This window comes from Cyprinodon variegatus, unplaced genomic scaffold, assembly GCF_000732505.1.
Source record: "Cyprinodon variegatus isolate N-32 unplaced genomic scaffold, C_variegatus-1.0 Scaffold171, whole genome shotgun sequence".
In the NCBI taxonomy this organism is placed as follows: domain Eukaryota; kingdom Metazoa; phylum Chordata; class Actinopteri; order Cyprinodontiformes; family Cyprinodontidae; genus Cyprinodon; species Cyprinodon variegatus.
The window spans coordinates 527,684-546,076 of NW_015150624.1; the positions used below are offsets into that span (position 1 = coordinate 527,684).

The window sequence follows — 18,393 nt, forward strand, 5'->3', positions numbered from 1 at the left end:
AGAAAGAAATTATGGTACAGAGCATTCAAAAATAGATAGAAAAGTTTATTCAATCCGTGTTGACTGATTTAGACGATGAGGAGGACAGAGAACATGTATTTTAAACGCTGCCAGCCACGGACTAGAGTTGATAGACAGTTCAAGTCAGAGACATCCATGTTTGGAAAGGCTCCACTAGCATCCACATACTAAAACAAACATGAACTCTGAGGAGGGAACAATAAAAGCATCTTTACCTTCTCTGCTTACCTACTCTTTATAAACTGTGCATCATGACACTCACCCTTTGCCCTGAGCTCAAAGAGGAGGCAAGATGGGAATTTTTACTGCTTCAATAACTGTAATTAGCTGCACCTGTATGATAACAATGTATTACATACTATTTATTAAATTTAGCTCATAGAAAGAGTGATGATTCTCACACATTAGGTGCAGCTGTTGGGACAGAGGTGCTAGACATGGTCCAAATGGCACCTGGGACAACTTCACACTAAACACTGAAACACTCAGGTCCTGATGCGCTCCTCCAAGGTAAACAGTAGAGTCCACATATTCATTTTAGCTCTGACAGGAACATGCAGTAATCTCCCAACCGCATTCAGCACCCCACTGTAACCCCAGTCTAACAGCACAGCTAAATTACAGTTCTGACTCTAAAGGATGGGGCTAAATTCTGATTTTTTTCCATTCATACACTAAAAAGGTTTGCTTTGCTAATATGAGTTGTTTGTACAGTGGAGAAATACAGACAGCAGAGCCATGGTGCAATTATTAATACATATAAATGCTGTAATATGAGGTTATTTGGTTTTAAAGCAAAAGAAACCTAATTGGAAACACTGTAGGGCGGCCATGTTTAGACAAGGAGCCTCATACTTCCTCCTCAAGAACCAAAACTAAAGTTAAAGTTTTTCCAGTTACAGTGTAAAAAACAGAAATCCCATTATAGACCATTTTAAACTCTAGCTAATGCTGGTTCAAGAGTTTCTTTTTGTCTGCTCACTGTTTCAACGCTCAAGGCATTTTTATATGGTAGAATAAGACTTTTAAAGATCATTTTAGAAACACAAAGTCCAGATTTGCAATTTCAAAAACAAGAAAAAGTCCATTACAACAGAGATATATACCAATCATGTATATATTAAAGATATGCACATTTAATGTCATATCAACTTTATAGCACCAATTTCACATGCAAAATACAATCTGGTTCACTCTAGCAATTCTAAAATGCAAGCTAAGGCAATCCAGGTGATTGGATTAACCAGAAAATACCTCTGGTATCACACACACACTGATAAAAAAGAAATCAAGGATGACCTGCTTGGGGTTAAAAGGGCAGAAAGAAGGCAAGGGGAAAAAAATTAAAGCACCAATTCAGAGTTTGGTAATGGAAAGAAAAACCTGAATGGCATCACCTTTATCCTATCATTTCTAGATATGAATTACCTAACAGTTTACAAAATCATTAGAATCAAATCAGACTAATGCAGGAGATTTGATATTTGTAAAAAAAAATTGTCAGTATATTGTACCAAGTATAAGTGCTGCTTAATTAGCTTATTTTGGTTTATTTCACACACTTGCAATGAGATTTATGTTTAAATACATTGTGATACAAAAGTTTTCTGCAGCAGACATTTGATAAAAGTGGTTGACATTTTGATGTAGTTGAAGGAAGCTGGTTCAATTATGAAGATAGTGGCAACAAAGTACCTTTAAAGCAAGTTCCTCAGTCTGCAATATCTGTATACTCAAATACACCAAATCAAACAGCCAGATTAGCCTAAAAAAATATTTGCATTCTGCAGAGCCTTCCTAGTAACTTTGTTTTGGTATACAAAAGGTAGATGGAGGTCTCATCTCCAAACAATCATCCAAGGACTGGGCTTACTGTAAATGTCATGTTTAAAAAACATTTGATAGAGCTCTTTTGATAGCTAAAAAAAAAAAAAAAACATAAGTAAATTTAAGATATTCTATATTCTGAACAGTAGCCATACTAAAATGCTGTTTTCAGATACAATGGTAATTTTGCACGGTATCAAGACAGACAAGTGTGGCTGACATATTTTAAACACATTTAAGAATGCCTCAGAACCCTAAAATTTTAAATTGTAGTCACCTTTTTGAACTTATTTAACTTGCAGCTGTGATTCTGTTGGGAAAGCCTGTTCCAAGTGGATTGAAAAAGGATTCTTCATGTTTTACTTTCTATGCCTGCATCTTTTACCAAGTATCAAAGTTTTTTTTTTTTTTTTTTTTTTTAAACAGGCAAACCTGATCCATTTAAATGCTTTAGAAGTCGTCATTTCATGATGATAGAAACTGATCTCCATTGCTAGTATTTTCTTCCACGTTTAGAAAGTTCTATTGTGCTCCCAGAAAAAAAGCAGCTTATAATTATACTAACTTCCTCTAAGATGCTTTGGTATTCGAGTGAAATTAGAGGCTGATGTGTCTAAATAAGACAAGAGGTCAAAAGATTAAAGTCAAACATTCCTACCAATGTTCAAAGGTCCTGAACCATTAGTGCTATCATTTCTACACAGCATCACTGGACTGTTCTTAATGTGTGATTAGAAACAATCGATAGACAGCAATGATTAAAAGGACAATTCAATGTGTTTTGCCATGAGTTTTTTTTAATGTTGCAATCGGCAATGACAGGTGAGACAAGAAACCCTCAACACCATCAGCATTGTTGCATACGTGGAATGTTTTCAGTGTAACTTAACTCTGAATAGAAGCAAACATCTGTAGCTCAGCAAAAAATATTAAAGGCTTTCACCAACACTACAGAAATGATCTAGTACATTACAAGAACAGCAGTAACGGTGCTTTGAAAGACTTAAGACAAAATAAAAAACTGAAGACAGAAAGCCATGCCCTAAAGTCATAATCAAATCATGTACCATTAAATTTTACAGTAGTTTGCTGTTATCTTCAACAAGGCTTGGAAAACAGGAATGTCTGAAAGAAAAATTAACATGAAAATTGCTAAAAGCACATCAATCTGCTCTCTGGTCAGATGTAATACAGGGTTAGTGAGCTGCAGTTTCAAAGCCACAAGATGGCAGTAGAGAGGTTAAGTGTGAACACTGTGGCAAGTAAATGGTTGGAGGTTGGGATGAAACCTCAGAAGATGGTAATCTTTAGTTTGCAAAGGTCTGGCGGACAGCAGCTACGATGTGCTTGGCACTGATGCCGAATATATCCAGAAGCTCTTGAGGCTTTCCACTGCGGGGAACAGCAGACACTGCCAGGCGGGTCACCATGATGCCAGGTTCTTCTCCCACTGCAGACAAAACTGCTTCACCGAGACCACCTGAAACAGAGGGACCACAAAGACTCCTAAGCATAGTGGCAAGAAGATTTAAAAGAGTAAAGGCACCAACAATTAAAAAAAAAAAAATTTATTTGGAAAAGGCCTTAAAATATTAGTTTAAGGCTCAAAAGAAGCCACTTTAATGTCATAAAATCAGATCTATAAACTGTCCTCCAGTTGAACAGCCAAGAATCTGACAAATATGCTTCCACCATTATGATTTGTAAATCCAAGCATAAGAAAATAAATTCCTTTCCCCACAAAATATGTGTGGTCCAAAAACAAGCATTAAAAAAAGCAAAGAAAAATCAAACCAAACTGATCCAGAAACCCTACCCTCCTTGTAGTGGTCCTCCACTGTGATGATGCGCCCTCCTGTGGCTCTGGCCCGGGACAAAATGGTTTCAGCGTCCAAGGGTTTGACAGTAAATGGGTCAATTACACAAATGTTTTTTCCTGCAAGTTTAAGAAAACTGGTTAACCAGTGCTTTTGATTTACAAAACAGACATGTCTCTCTTCCTTAAAAAAGAAGTGGAGTTACCTTCACTTTTGAGTGTATCATAAGCAGCTAGTGCCTCATGCAGAGTGACTCCAGCTCCGATGACAGTCGCCACATCATTGTCAGACTGGTGCAGCACCTGGTGACCGGTAAAGTAATGTCAACATTCTTGTCAAGGAGACACTTGTGATTCGACCACTTTTCAGGAAGGGAACCAGTAACCAGCATTTATCACCTTTGCTGTGCCCACTTCAAACTTCTCATCTGGTGAGTAGATCACTGCAGTGGCTGGTCTGCTGGTACGAATGAAGCAGATTCCCTGAGAACAGGAAGCATTAAGTTACTACATAGCTAATGTCTGTTTACAGGAAAATAAGGCAAGCCGCTCACCTTTGTGTTGGCAGACAGCTCAACAGCCCTCTCTGTAGACACTGCATCGCTTGGATAAAACACAGTGCATGTTGGTATGGCGCGGAACATGGCCAGGTCCTCAAGGGCCATCTGGGAGGGACCATCCTCACCTAAAGGTAGAATGAAAAAAAGACAAAAAAAAATACTGATGGACAGTTTTCTCATTTGACCTTAGAAAACCCTATGGGTTTAAAAAAGGTGCATGGATGGTACACAACATTCTGTACAACCCTGCATGCGCATTGCAGGGGACAAATCAAGTGCTTTTAAAACCTAAACAAATGCAAAACATATACAGAACCAAAGGGCAAATATGTGCCAAGTGAGTAGTAGAGCCAAAACAAAGCAGCAGTCCCAGCTGTTATTGAGTTCACTACATTAAGCTTAATTGTTCAGCTACAGTGAACAAAGCAGGTAAAATATAAAAAAGCTGACCATGCTGTTTACTAATTAAGGGGCTCAGCTTTCATATGTGCATTTATCTTTTTAATTACATTTTTGAATTTTTTATTTTATATATAAATATGAAATGAGGCCTGTAAACACCATGACGTTTGCATGGTAAAGCAGCCACATACTTACCAATGGAGACTCCACAGTGAGATCCCACTAGGTTGACATTTGACTGGGAGATGGCTCCCATACGAATCTGATCATAGGCTCTTGAGAAGAAGGCAGCAAACGTGCTGGCGAATGCAACTGTGCGGTCACGAGTGGCACAGCCGATGGCCACACCTACCTGCAATTATGAACAAATACAGTTCTATAAGCAACCCTAAATGAAAACTAATCTGATTAAATGAGATCTAAACATTTAGAGCTCAAGGGAAACATGTCCACAAGTGGCCAAAGAAGCTGGGATTAGCAGGGGTGAGCATGAGGCTGACAGGTTACATAATATGGAGCAAGAGGAAAGAACATCAAGTAGTGTGTATATCTTACCATATTTTGTTCAGCAATGAAACACTCTATGTAGCGATCAGGGTGAGCCTTCTTGAATAATTCAGAGAAGGTGGAGTTTTTTGTGTCTCCATCAAGGGCTACGACCCTCTGGCTTCCCTGACCCAGTCTGGCCAGAGCTATACCATAGGCCTGCCTTGTAGCCATCTAAAGAGAAGGTTAGAAAAAGGATGATCATCAAGTCAAAGCAAAGGAACATAAGCTTAGAGAGTTGTGAAACAAAGATGCTGATCTTTAATTATGCCTGTATTCATGAAAGGTACAACAAGTATTGTTCTACCTTGTCTCCCTTCTTGTAAGCTGGAGGTGAAGGCAGAGAGATGGGGCTAAGGTCAGCTGGTGCTGCATCAGCACTGGGCATCTTTGGGGAGAGGGTCTTGTTGGGGGCCTGGATCTGAGACTGCAGGTCCTTTAATACTTCCTCTACCTTGTCCTTAGGAATGGGCTTTCCATGCCAGTTCTCAAGATCCTCAATGTCTACAGGGCAAATGGTTAACCACTTTTAATAACTCTTACATTTTTATTTAATATGAGGAATTAAATAAAATTGTTTAACATACTTTTGAGTCCTTTTCCTTTGAGAGTCTTTGCAACAATACATGTAGGTTTACCCTTAACCTGCTGAGCATGCCAGAAAGCTTTGCACAGCTCCTCCACATCATGTCCATCCACAACATGCGTGTTCCACCTTATTTAACAACAGACACCAGATAAATGCCTGGGAAACACATACTTTGAGCCCTATAGATTCAAAGAGAATATACATTTTCATGTAATTTTGTTACTGACCCAAATGCCTCACAGCGCTTGCGGTAGGTTTCCATGTCATGCTGCAGGGGTGCAGGCTCACTCTGACCAAGACGGTTGATGTCCAGGATAGCCACCAGGTTGTCCAGCTTATAGTAGGAGGCAAAAGCCATGGCCTCCCACACAGACCCCTCTGAACACTCACCATCACCAAGCATGCAGTATACACGGTAACTGCAATGGATAGGAGGGGAAATAAGACATTGTCAGTGGGAAATCATAAATGGATTTTGAGATGGCTTTAAACTAGAAACATCAAAGGCTGAATTATTGCTCAGTTTACAGATAAAAGCGTTTTTGGTAATTAAATGCAATTTTACTTCCATCTTGCTAAAAGGCTTCTAAGAAATAACCAGCTCTGAAACTAAAGTCCTTTTTAAACTTTAATAATAGGAAGCAGTCCAAGTCTACCCAGATACATCCGTGTTCTGAATAGGCACAAAATTATTTTCAAGTTCACCTTTTAGAAAGATGAACCTAAAACAGCAAAAGGTGCCCGATGTCACAAGACCTTTAATCCTTCAACAGGTGACAGATCAGGGAGATTTTAAACCACTCAGACAGAAACTACACCCTGTGCTGAGCAATAGGTGACTAAGAGTGTAGCAGCTAAAATCTTATATTTTAGGCAACTGGATGTTTTCTGTCCTGGTAAGCTTTGGCATTACATGTGCTAAATCAAGAATATGCAGGTCTTCTAAGGAGTTATGCTTAAAGCCATTTATATTCCTATGTCCATTGTCTAACCATTTACAACAAAATAAACCAACATAAACTTCTAACTAGGCACAGTAGAAAACAGTTAACCTCTTCTCACCCAGCAACACCTGAGCAGAATGAAACTTGACCTTAAATAACCCCATCCCCATCCCAACATGATCAAAATACAAGAGGAAATGCACCCCCTAGTGGAGATAAATACAGAGAAATAAGGTAAATTGCTTCTACAAAGGGTTCACTTTGACCTCGTATTAAAGATTTACTCTAAAGAAAATATTTAGAAAAAGGAATAAGTGGACCATTGAAATTTCCATCCAAAAATCAAACTGTCCTAGTAGAGCTACCATTTTTTTCCCAACTGCCTAAATGTATTTAAGTCTTGTTAGCGTTTCCAAATTAAACAATTCAATAAAAACTGACCTGGCTTTGTCAAAGTGTTTGCCGGTATAGGCCATCCCGCAAGCAGCCCCAAGACCTTGGCCAAGAGATCCAGTAGCCACGTCAACAAATGCCAGTTTCTGGTACGAAAAGGAATAATTGAAAAGGCGGAGAGAGGAACATTTTAAATGCATTGTGATAATCAGTGTTTGTAAAAAAAAAAAAAAAAATTTTTTAAAGTTGGTTATATCAACTTACTGGTGTGGGATGCCCCTCTAGGTCACAGTCGATCTTACGCAGGTTGAGAAGATCAGATTCCTTGACAAAACCTGCTTCTGCCCAGGCAGCATACAAGACAGGTGCAGCATGACCCTGATGAGAGTTTAAGAAGATTTCTTAAATATCAACTAAGTGCATGAAAAGGATCAACTTTTAACTAGAAGCGGCATCAGACACCAACCTTTGAGAGCACAAAGCGGTCATTGCACTGGTTACGAGGATCATCTGCTTTATAGCGCATGGTGTGGAAGAAGAGCACAGACATAAGCTCTGCAGCACTGCAGCATGATGTGGGATGGCTTAGGAACAAAACAAAAACAAAAAATCAGAAAGGGTCAATTAGTAACAGCTGGCCATACAAATGCATTATTAGTTTACTAGATAATCAGGCCCATGCATCAGTTCCATTCAAACCCTCTGTTTACACTGCAAAAGTTAAACTAATCATTGAACTTTGAAAGCACTATGTTAAGAGTGACAGAGTACCAAACACAAAATGCTGTTCAATGACCAAATCACACAAAATTTACTTAGCAGTGGCTACAACAGATAATGCTTTTAGAAGATGAGCTCAGGATTAGAAACATCACTAAAAGTCAATAATTTGTTAATTTTTAAACACTCCCCTCAGATTACCACAGAGAGGTTCTAAAAAACAGCCAACCTTGAGAAAAGCCTTGTGAAACTGTTAGTTGCTTAAAATGGGGTTGGGATTATTGAACACCCATAGAAACCCAGAATTGCCCAACAGATTTCAGCTTCCCTTTGTGGTCAAGTTAAACTGGTACCATTTTAAACATGCCTGGAACTTCAATAAATCCAATGCAAAATACAGTCAGTCACTGTTAAGTTTTAGAATCGAAAAGCAAGACACAGTTGTTGCTTTACCACTTTTCCACTTGTCAAGACAGAGTCTGCTGAAAGTAAAGTGAGGAAAATTCAACACAAGACAATAGGGGTTCATTGTTCTGTGTTAGTCATGGACGAGGAAACCGTTGTAGTAAAACTGGAGATTAGCTTTGTCTGTAACAAGGTGTGTGAGCATAATTTTTCACAGTCAAAGATTTCCTTATCCGAAGCCATGAGGAAGAACACAAAACTGGTTTATCCACTGGACTTTTACTTAAAGAAAAGAAGAAGAAGAAGAAGAAACAGTAATGACTTGATTTAATTGAGAAAACAACCCTGGTGCAAAACTACACAGAAAATTAGCAGGACACAATGGTCCATGCAATACAAATTCAATTACGGTTAGAATAGGAGCAAAGGGCAGCGAAACAACAACGATAAAGCTGCACCCTTTTTAATTATTCATGCTTTGACTTGTGTCAACCAATAGGGTCGCTTTATATGTGGATAGAAAACATTAGAGCAATGCTTAATAGAACAGAAAAAGTTAAGCTTAGAATTGCTGTTCTGTTAAGTAGAATATGTCATTCCTCATTTAATCTGGCATCTTATTTGATGCAGCAGTTAACCTGGTTTTTATACTCCCCAACTGTAAAAACTGATATTAAAAGGTTTGTTCTTCTATTTCACATCTTGGATACCACTTTTGTATGATTCTAAAGCAAACCCTGGCAAGTAGTAGATTTGTTTTTTCTTCATTTTAAGTACTTCTCACTTACAAAACCATCACAAAGCACACAAATATAATACACAACCTAAAATTAAGCACCCCCAAAGAAACTTTAATTACTGTAGAGTGGATGCAGATTAATCAAAAACCAAAAAAGAACAAAAAAGAAGGCACTGCTGTGACATCAAATAATTAATTTTTTTTAACTGATAGCTTTACACATATCAAATCTTCCAGCACCCTCTTAGCACAAAAATCTACAGCAAAATCTATGTGCATCAAAGCTAATAAATGTCTGATTACTGGTGTTTTATAGAAACCCCAAAGTTCAATTAGTTCCAATATTACAAGAACAATGTCCTGTTTATAATTTATACTGTCCAATGTTAGTACAGACCTACCACATTTTCTACACCTGATGAAATATGAGGATAACATTTCTGAATTTAAGAACACATAGTTTAATTTAATTTTATAATTTCATTTTCTGTGACACTATTAATTAATTAGGTACAGTTCAAAATACATGTGCAGTAAGGGATACATACAACAAGCCAAAGGTTTATAAATAAAAAGTGTAAATGTAGAAAAATAACTTAATTATAAACTCTAACGGATGCAATCCATTAACCACGAGACCACGGTTTCTACAAGAGCATGTGATAATGGGTGAAGCGGCTAAGAATCACAGCTTTCTGAATTAACATCAATTAAAGAGTAAGTTTATGGTCACGCCTAAAGAGAGCATCAGTTATACAGAACAGGCCTACGTTAAACAAGCCAAACGATAAACATTTCTTGAAGCTAGTCTCTCCTGCTCCTCTAAAAGCAGCCAACATTAGCAAACTCCCCATTAACTCGCAGCTAGCTCTGGCTAACTCACACCCCCAGAACATAATCTCCAGCACGTGCAGCCAAACGGCCGCGCAGGTACAGGATACCTTCATCGTTACGGTACCGCTAACCCTTGTCTACTCGTACAATTACAATCGAACACTGACAAAGTAACTTTGTGTGACTCACCCAGAGTTGGACGCGCATGTTGCTTTGATGGAGTTGATCCTTAGCTTGTTAGCAATGTCTTTAAGTCCCTGCAAAGTCTTCTCGTCGGGTTTGTGGTAGCTAGCCATGGTCTTTGGAAATATAAATGAAAGGCTGGGTTTGCTTAAAGAGTTAATAAAACTTTCCTATCCTGCGAAAGACTGCTTTCTGGATTTGAAGGCCGTCGCTAGCTGACAAGCGTAGAGAACGACTAGAGGAGGAGGAGGAACAGGTACTGTCACGAGAGGTTTATGTCTACCAGCAGAGCCAGCCCCCAGCCAATCAAATCATCGGATGGGGGCTGGACCCAGCGAATCAAATCATCGGATGGCGGCTGGCACCCAGCCAATCAAATCATCGGATGGGGGCTGGCGTAAAGCAGGGAATGATACGCATGATAAGCCTTTCGCCGTCTTCTCTCAGGCCGTTTTCTTTATTAAACCGCAGACTGTATTGACCATTATCGACAAACTTTAGATATAAACGTGATCAATAAAACAAGTAAACAGATGGGCAGAACAACTACGCTATAGAAACGTACAAATAATTAAATAAAACGTATCAATATGACAAGAAAAACAAATACTTTTTGTACAAATATAAGGTTTTTCTGCCTTTTTTTAATATAGTGTTAATTTTTTGAGTTGTTATTTACTTGATAACAACTCTTTAAAGCAAAAAACATCAAAGCATGCTTTTATTTATTTAATTATTATAAATGCCTTTATTCAAATTTGTTTGTACAGTAACACAAAAAATGAATCCTTAACAGACAACCCTGTAAAAAAGCAAGTTGTGTTTACACTTCTGTTATTTGTCTTTTCCCATGTAATATAAATACAGTAAAATACAGCAAATAATAAGAAAGAGAAAGGGTATTAATTGGAGTAGTTTAACTAGGATGTTGTGTCATATGAGATATCTTAGGTATTACCTAGAAATGTTTAATCATACATATTAGCCCGTGTTTATAATGCATGCATTGTCTACACACAGTTATAATGTAACTGCTCCTTTAAATCTGAAGCTGAGAGACTGCCTACAAGGAAGTAAAGTCAGATTCTGCCCCATCATCCTTACTCAGGGAAAGAAGAGTGCAACTAGAACAATGTACTGTTCACATACAAGATCCCGTTTCCAGCCCATTTTATTCCCTTATGGCCAGCTGTCTTGTATCAAATTACCATTCATTGCAATAAAATTAATTTAACTGAATTGTTTTTAATTGCTTAAATGTTAACAAATTCTGCAGAGCAATTATCACACAAGACATATGCTTTTCAAATAAATGTGCAATCAGTGTTGCAGCTTCCTTCTTAAAAAAGTACACTTCCCCATACTAGCCATCTTTTGAAATCTTATGGTGCAGGTATTTCCTCTTCTTTAAGTTCCTGAAACAACACACATTTGTATTTGCATACAGTGATGTTGATTAAATACAAGAACAAGAAAGTGATGGGGGAAAAAATGCATATTCTCACCCTCATCGCCCTCCGAGCTTCGGTTCTCTCTTCAAGGCTTACTGTGACTTTGTTAATCCTGTCCAGCTGAGGCAGCAGCATCAGTACTCCCATTCGATAGTCTGTTTCCTCCAATGGGTTTTCAGAAAGGACCAAAACTCTGAGTGTTTTTGCCACAAGGCCAAGGCCTTCTAAGGCTTTTTCATCAGCGATTACATTTCCTCTAAGGGAGAGAAAAATAGAAGTGTTAAAAAAGAATCTTCAAAGACATTTATTTACTGATTCTCTGTTGGTATACTTAGGAACTATTTTAGTTCTCCTGTTTTTACTACAATACCTGACATTCAGGTACTGAAGACTCCTCATGTTGGGACTGAGCCCATCCAGAGTTTCCAGATGATTGTCTCGCAGATGTAGAGTTGTGAGGCATTCCAACTTCTCAAGACCCTCAAGGCGTTTGATAAGATTTTGAGCCTGTGGAAATAACATTTTTGAGCCTGTGGAAATAAAATGTATCTGCTATATTCAGTTATATTTCGATAAATTAATGTTTAATTTATCGAGCTTACAATGCTTTTATTACCAGATATAACTTTTGCAGGTTTGGAAGATCAATGCCATCAGTGGTATCTAGGTAGTTTCCTCTTAGCTCAAGAGTAACCAAATTGGCAAAGACACCACTTTGCAAACCATTTATTGTCTTAATTCTATTACCTAAGAGAGAAATTTCAGAGTGTTACAAGATGTTTTAACTTATTTCAGTTATTAACAATTGATTTGGTTTAAAGGATATATGATTATATAAATATATGTGAGATCTATATGACTGTTTTTTTTAGTACATATGTGAAAAGGAGAGACCTTGAAGTATGAGGGTCTCTAGTGCTGGTCCAACCAGACCATCTATGTCTGTTAGCCGGTTTACTGACACACTCAGCCATTGTAGAAAGGTAAGCTCAGCAAAAGGTTGCCCTTGAAATGATACCAGAGCATTCCTGTCAACCTGCAAAAGAGAAGATGTAAAATTTGGTGTTCACCTACGTATGTAAACATACTAATTTAGTAGTAACGTTCTTGCCTTCAGCCAAAGCAAATAGCTCAGAGTTGCCAAAGGAGAAAGATCAGCGATGTAGTTGTTTGATAAGTCCAGATAACGTATATGAATATAACTACTGATTGCAGCTATGTCAGTCAGCGCTCTGAAAGAGAGACACAAGAAAAAAACTGTTTGAAATCTATCTGAATGCAAAAATATTTTCTCTAAATCTGTTCTTGGTATTTTATTATCATAAGACACACTTTCCAACGGTTAAAGGAGTATTCTGACACTAAACTTTGTCTCACCACAACTTTGCTTACTTTTCTTTAAGATCCAGTTTGACAAAAGCATATTCTAGATACTTCTCTGTCCGGGAGAGTAATGAAAGCCCCTCAGTGATCATGTCTTTGCTCAAGGGACACAACTGAATCTGAGGAAAAACAGACATAAATCAGTTTCGTACCATCCCTTATTGGTTCTTTAACTCTGAGACAAAAATGCTTTCAACACAAAAACAGAGAAAAAAAGATTAGATGCTGGCATGCTGGGAGCAATTTATGTTTCAATGTCTGGGTTAGGTCCTGGTGGTTAAATATTGATCTGAAGTCAAGTTTTCCTCGTATAACCAATATATAAGCTGTGCCTGTATCCTTGATGATCATTGAGCTTTTCAGGTATTCTTTTTAGGTTGGGTTGAAGACTGCTAAGGCTGCACTAATAAATAGGAAGAAGATAGACAGATTCGTACTGCATCTGCCAAAAATATCAAGCTCTACTTGGGGTTGGTATGTTGAAGAATAAGACAAACCAAAAAATGTATACTCTTAAAAGCTGAGCATGAGCTCTACCAACGGTCATAAAATAAGCTTGTACCCAGGATCTATGTCTTTCAATTATGAAAGACATAGATCCTGGGTACAAGTTACTACTACTACAAAAAAAATAAAATAAAAAAAAATCCTCCCAGTAGACTGAACAGATTTTAGTGAAATATCCTAGTCTACTGTAGGGAATTCAGGTCTTGGTGCCAAAGCAAATTGGCTTAATCATTCTATTTAGTAAGTAAAACATATCAATTAACTACACTTATACTAATATGTTCAAGCCTTTGTTGCTGTTTAAAATGACTTTATGCTTCTATCCAAAGAAGACACAAAATCTAAGATTAGAATATTTCATCAGATGAATCTAAAAAAATAAATAAAAATAAATAAAAGACTATCTTCTAAAATGTTGTTTAATCTGAGAAATGAGCCTCATCAGAACACACACTCATTTGCTGGGTATGACTGTAGATAAGGAGAGGAGGGGAGGGCTCGGGGAAAAGCTGCTGCTAAACTGCATTGAAAGAAGTCAGCTGAGGTGTTTGTCATGTGATTGGGATTCCTTCTGAGAATTTGAAACTTTTCTCTATACCAGAAGAAATGTCCATGTCGAATCCTGCTAAAGCAATGGAACATAAACGGCTAAAAAAAAAATAAAGGGATCACTCAAAAACACATCCTAAATCTGAATAAATTAAATATTCTCATTAAATACTTTGCTCTGTACAAAGTTGAAGGTGCTGACAACAAAATCACACAAAAGTCATCAATGGAAGTCAAATTCATTAACCAATGGACGACTGGATTTAGAGTCACACACAAAATTAAAGTGAAAAGCACCCTACAGGCTGAACCAATTTGGATGTTATGTCCTTAAAAAAGTCTAAATGAGGCTCAAGATTGTGTGTGGCCTCCATGTGCCTGTATGACCTCTCAAAAACGTTGTATTGTCGGAGCATCCGCCAACTCCTGGACAGTCTATGTTGCAACTTGACGTATGTGGATGGATCAAGACATGATGTCCCAGACGTACTTAATGAGATTCAGGTCGGTGGAACGGGCGGGCCAGCTTCAATGCCTTCATCCTGCAGGAACTGCTGAAAGACTCCATCCACATGAGGTCTAAATGCCAACCATCCTGCACAGTGTTGGGATGTGAGCACAACCCCCATCTGTGGACGTCAGTCCCTCAAACCATCCACATGGAGTCGGTTTCTAACGGTTTGTGCAGACAAATGCATATTTGTGGCCTGCTGGGGGTCTGTTTGCTAGGGTCTGGCAGTACTCCCCCTGTTCCTCCTCGCACAAAGGCAGAGGTAGCTGTCCTGCTGCTGGGTTGTTGTGCTGCTATGGCCTCATCCACGTCTCCTGGTGTACTGGCCTGTCTCCTGGTAGAGCCTTCAGCCTCTGGACATTACAGCGAGAGACACAGCAAACCACCTTGCCTCAGATTGCATTGATGTGTCATCCTAAATGAACTGCACTACCCGAGCCACTTCTGTGGATTGAAGAGTCCTTCTCATGCTGCCATGATTGTGAAAACACCACCAACATTCAACAAACATCAGCCAGAGAGCATAGGTACAGGGAAGAGGTCTGCAAGTCCCACCTTCAGAACCAATCCTTTGAGTGTGTCTTAATTTCCAATAATTTCCAACCGTTGTCTATTCTATTTAGAAAACAGCAAGTGGAATCGATTGTGAATCAGTGCTGCTTCCTAATGGTGCGTTCTGACCAGACGCTGTCTGCGGCGAATGTTGTGGATTCACATAGAATTTCTATACGAATGGCACAGGGAAGAGCGGCGAAGTAGCCATCTGTGAATCCCATGTGGAGAGGGCGTTCATTGCTCCGCCTTCACCTCGTGCTATTTGATAGAACTGAGCTGTTGTCAAACAGCATATAGCTGAATACCATCATGGGGAACAAAGACATCTAGAAATCCCTCCTTGGCCCCCAGTGATCTGATTTCAGATAAACATAAAGCGGAATGGATGAACTTTTAAAACCAACATTTACAGTTCGACTGTTTGTTTTGGATAGCAACAGAGTTAAATTTCGGTCCAATTTGCATGTTTTCTAAGCCATAACATGGCTTTTGTTTTTCTTTTCTATAAAGCCTGGAGATCCACACTACTCAAAACATTTTAAATTGAGAAAGTTTCCTGGATGGGAGCGAAACGTCTTTAAAGTTGGAAAAAAAAGTCCAGTGGTTTTGTTTTCAGCTTTTTTGGGAATGACTATGACCTGGATGACTGAGCACATACAGTTATACCTTACTATATACTGTATGTGCACCTGGTGAAGAAAAGCAGAAACATTGGTAAATGTACAAAAAAAGACATTTCAAGAGTCTTCATGAGTTGAGGCATGCTGAAGACAAAAGCAGCATCAGGGTAAAAAAATAAATAAATAAAATAAAATCAGGTGGGGGGGTTAGGTCAAAAACACTAAATTAAGTAACAAGCTAAGAATGATCTAAACAAGTCAAAACTGCTTTACAAAGAGTGTTACTTTCTTTCAACAGTTTTTTTTTTGTTTTGTTTTTTTACAACAGTTGAATTATGAAATGAATTTATGACATGATGTGGAAGGTGTTGCAACAGTTGAACATTTGTTTTTTTGGACTATTGTGAAAGATGTGTCCAGTAATCATAGTCCAGTAATCTTAGCAGACAGAGGTATGTTTAATACATAAATGGTAATTGGAAGGTTCAATCGCCTCGGAGCAGTTAAAAGAGGAATAAGAAAAGTGCTGTAACCATCCCTAAACTCATCTCTTAATGAGGAAAATAATTATGCAGAGTAAATGTTTTTGTAGTTTACTACGGAAGAGGATTGCGGCCATTGAAAGAATAAAAAAAAAAAAAGTTAACTGATATTTAAATATTATTTCAGTTTGATATGGGGAAAAAGTCCGAATTCTGACTTTTTTCCTCAGAATTTTTACTGAATTCTGACAGCTAACAAACATGTTAGCATCAAGCTGTAGTCATGTCTGTTTTAGAGATTAGCTCTCTTGTTTTAATGACCTTCTGCTTCTCCATTAATAAAATAGCATCACAGGGGACTCCTCAGGCATGTAAAAAGTTGCCTAATTTCGTCATTTTTCAACAATGTGTCACTGGCCCTCCCAAACAACTCACATCTTTGTCAGTGAAGCAGAGTACTCCCACATCTCTTCCTTCATGGTGCCCATCTACATTAAGATCCAAAATTAGGAGATTAGTCAGAATTCTGAGGGGGAAAAAAAATCTGAATTCTGAGAAAAAAAATTATTCTGTGATTAAAGTCAGAATTCTGAGATTAAACCTTTATACGGCAAGTTACCAGTTTTGATCACTTGCCTTACTAATGGAGTCCCCCCGTCCCTCGGTGAGGTCTACAAGCACTATATCTATATCCAGCCATTCTGCAAAGATCTTGCTACATGGCTGTACATCTTACTTTGGCATTTGACCAATTAGATGAGATCTTGAATGATATATTACCTACTGTAAATTAAGTTGAAAAGTAAAAGTAAACAATTCAAGAACAAAAAAGGTAAAAAGCTAATTGAAAAGTAAAGTTAGAAAGTTAATAAGCCATAACTTAACATAAACATAACATAAATGCCTCTAAGGTTATGTTGGACCAAAAAATNATTATTAGGGGTGGTCGAGGCGATCGCCTTGGTCGCTATGGTGGCTCTCATAATGATCACAACTTCAGGGACATGGACTATCGTGGTTATGGGCAAGAGGATGAGGAGGGAGTCCATGAAGTCAGAATGGAGGATGATGGGTTATACATGCCTGATGAGTCGCCTGTAGGTGTTCATGAGTTCCCAGCAGGGTTTCAAGGTTCCCCACATTTTCACCGAAGAGGAAACGCAAGAGGTGACATGGGCCGTGAGGGAAACGGCCCCCTGTGGCCTCCCTTTTCTCAGTCACATCCTGATGGTGCACATCTCATCCTTCAAAGTGAGGATGACGGATTCAGACAAGACTTTGAGCAGATACAGAGCAGTCTGCAGGGAAGGGGTCGGCAAAGAGGTGGAAGAGGGTTTCCAGAAAGCAGGGGTTCGTGCTCCGGGGTGAGGGATGCTAACTGGGTTCCCCGTCCTGAGCAGATAGAGTTCAGATCGAGAGATGAGGACAGGGGATCTCGTGGCGGTGGAAGGCGGAGAGTAAGTCCAAAGAAAAAATCAATAGTTTGCAATGCTTTTTTTTTTTTTTTTTTTTTTTTTTGCTTGTTTTTTCCAGTGGCCCTAATCCTCTTCCGTAGTTTTCCAACTAGCAATGAACACAAAAATACGATCGATGTTTATCCCCTCTGAAAGTCAGGTTTTACAGCGAGTGCACATGATTTTAGAAGCAAAATCGTAAACAACGTTCAGCTGATTTAATTGGATAAAAGGTTTTTGAATTATGCCGACAGTCCATTGGAGAAGAAAACCAAAACAAAACGACAATCACGGGCCAAGCGGTTAAAAAATAGTAAAAGTCCGACCGAGTACGCCTCCAAAGAAAAAGTGAGCTAATAATTTATATCATTTTAAGATAGTTTTCAGAAAATATCTGTCAAAATTCCTATCAAAAACCTCTTTGTATGTAGATTATTACCCAAATTTCTCGGGTGGGCTGTCAAGCGGTTAAAAAGCGTGACTGAATGAATGCACCAATTTAGTTTGCCTACAATAACACAACTGTTATGAAAATGTAAAGAATATGTTGTTTCTATGTCTAAAACCCGCTGATCGATGGTCAAAATAAATGCTTGCCGCGTCGTTCCGCCATAAAAAAAAAAAAGTTTAAACTCTCAGTACCTCATCAAGATCTTCGTCTTCTTTAAAATCATCCAATCCCTCTTCAGACAGGGTATCAGAATGTGTGTCAGACATCGGGAATGTGATATTATAGTTAACCTGTCGGTAGAAATAGCTTTTAAAAGTATTAACCAGGCTTTAAGATGAAAACCTGTCAGTTTGTCGCTATGGCGGCGGCGGATGAACTGTTTGGTTGAGTTACCATGGAAACCACACAAGCTCAGCCAACAACTGTTAGGCTTGATGCTCTTTATATTCGG

The 18,393-nt window shown here is 38.5% G+C and overlaps 2 protein-coding genes across 2 annotated transcripts; both read right to left on the minus strand.

Annotated features, from left to right (window-relative positions):
* Positions 1 to 3,155: 3,155 nt before the first annotated feature.
* Positions 3,156 to 10,235, minus strand: LOC107087052 (transketolase-like). The gene is made up of 14 exons (XM_015378396.1): positions 9,986 to 10,235; positions 7,565 to 7,682; positions 7,363 to 7,476; positions 7,147 to 7,244; positions 5,989 to 6,180; positions 5,760 to 5,887; positions 5,480 to 5,676; positions 5,182 to 5,346; positions 4,822 to 4,978; positions 4,219 to 4,349; positions 4,064 to 4,147; positions 3,871 to 3,967; positions 3,665 to 3,784; positions 3,156 to 3,328 (listed from the first exon to the last, which is right to left on the minus strand). Exons 1-14 carry the CDS (start codon positions 10,090 to 10,092, stop codon positions 3,156 to 3,158), a joined length of 1,881 nt encoding a protein of 626 aa, XP_015233882.1. The 5' UTR covers positions 10,093 to 10,235.
* A 510-nt stretch (positions 10,236 to 10,745) lies between these two features.
* Positions 10,746 to 18,296, minus strand: lrrc23 (leucine rich repeat containing 23). Its single transcript, XM_015378382.1, has 8 exons — positions 18,134 to 18,296; positions 12,823 to 12,932; positions 12,542 to 12,662; positions 12,325 to 12,466; positions 12,047 to 12,177; positions 11,801 to 11,937; positions 11,485 to 11,686; positions 10,746 to 11,394 (listed from the first exon to the last, which is right to left on the minus strand). The coding sequence occupies exons 1-8, from the start codon at positions 18,206 to 18,208 to the stop codon at positions 11,362 to 11,364; spliced, it is 951 nt and encodes a 316-aa protein (XP_015233868.1). The 5' UTR covers positions 18,209 to 18,296; the 3' UTR covers positions 10,746 to 11,361.
* Between the last annotated feature and the right edge of the window lie 97 nt (positions 18,297 to 18,393).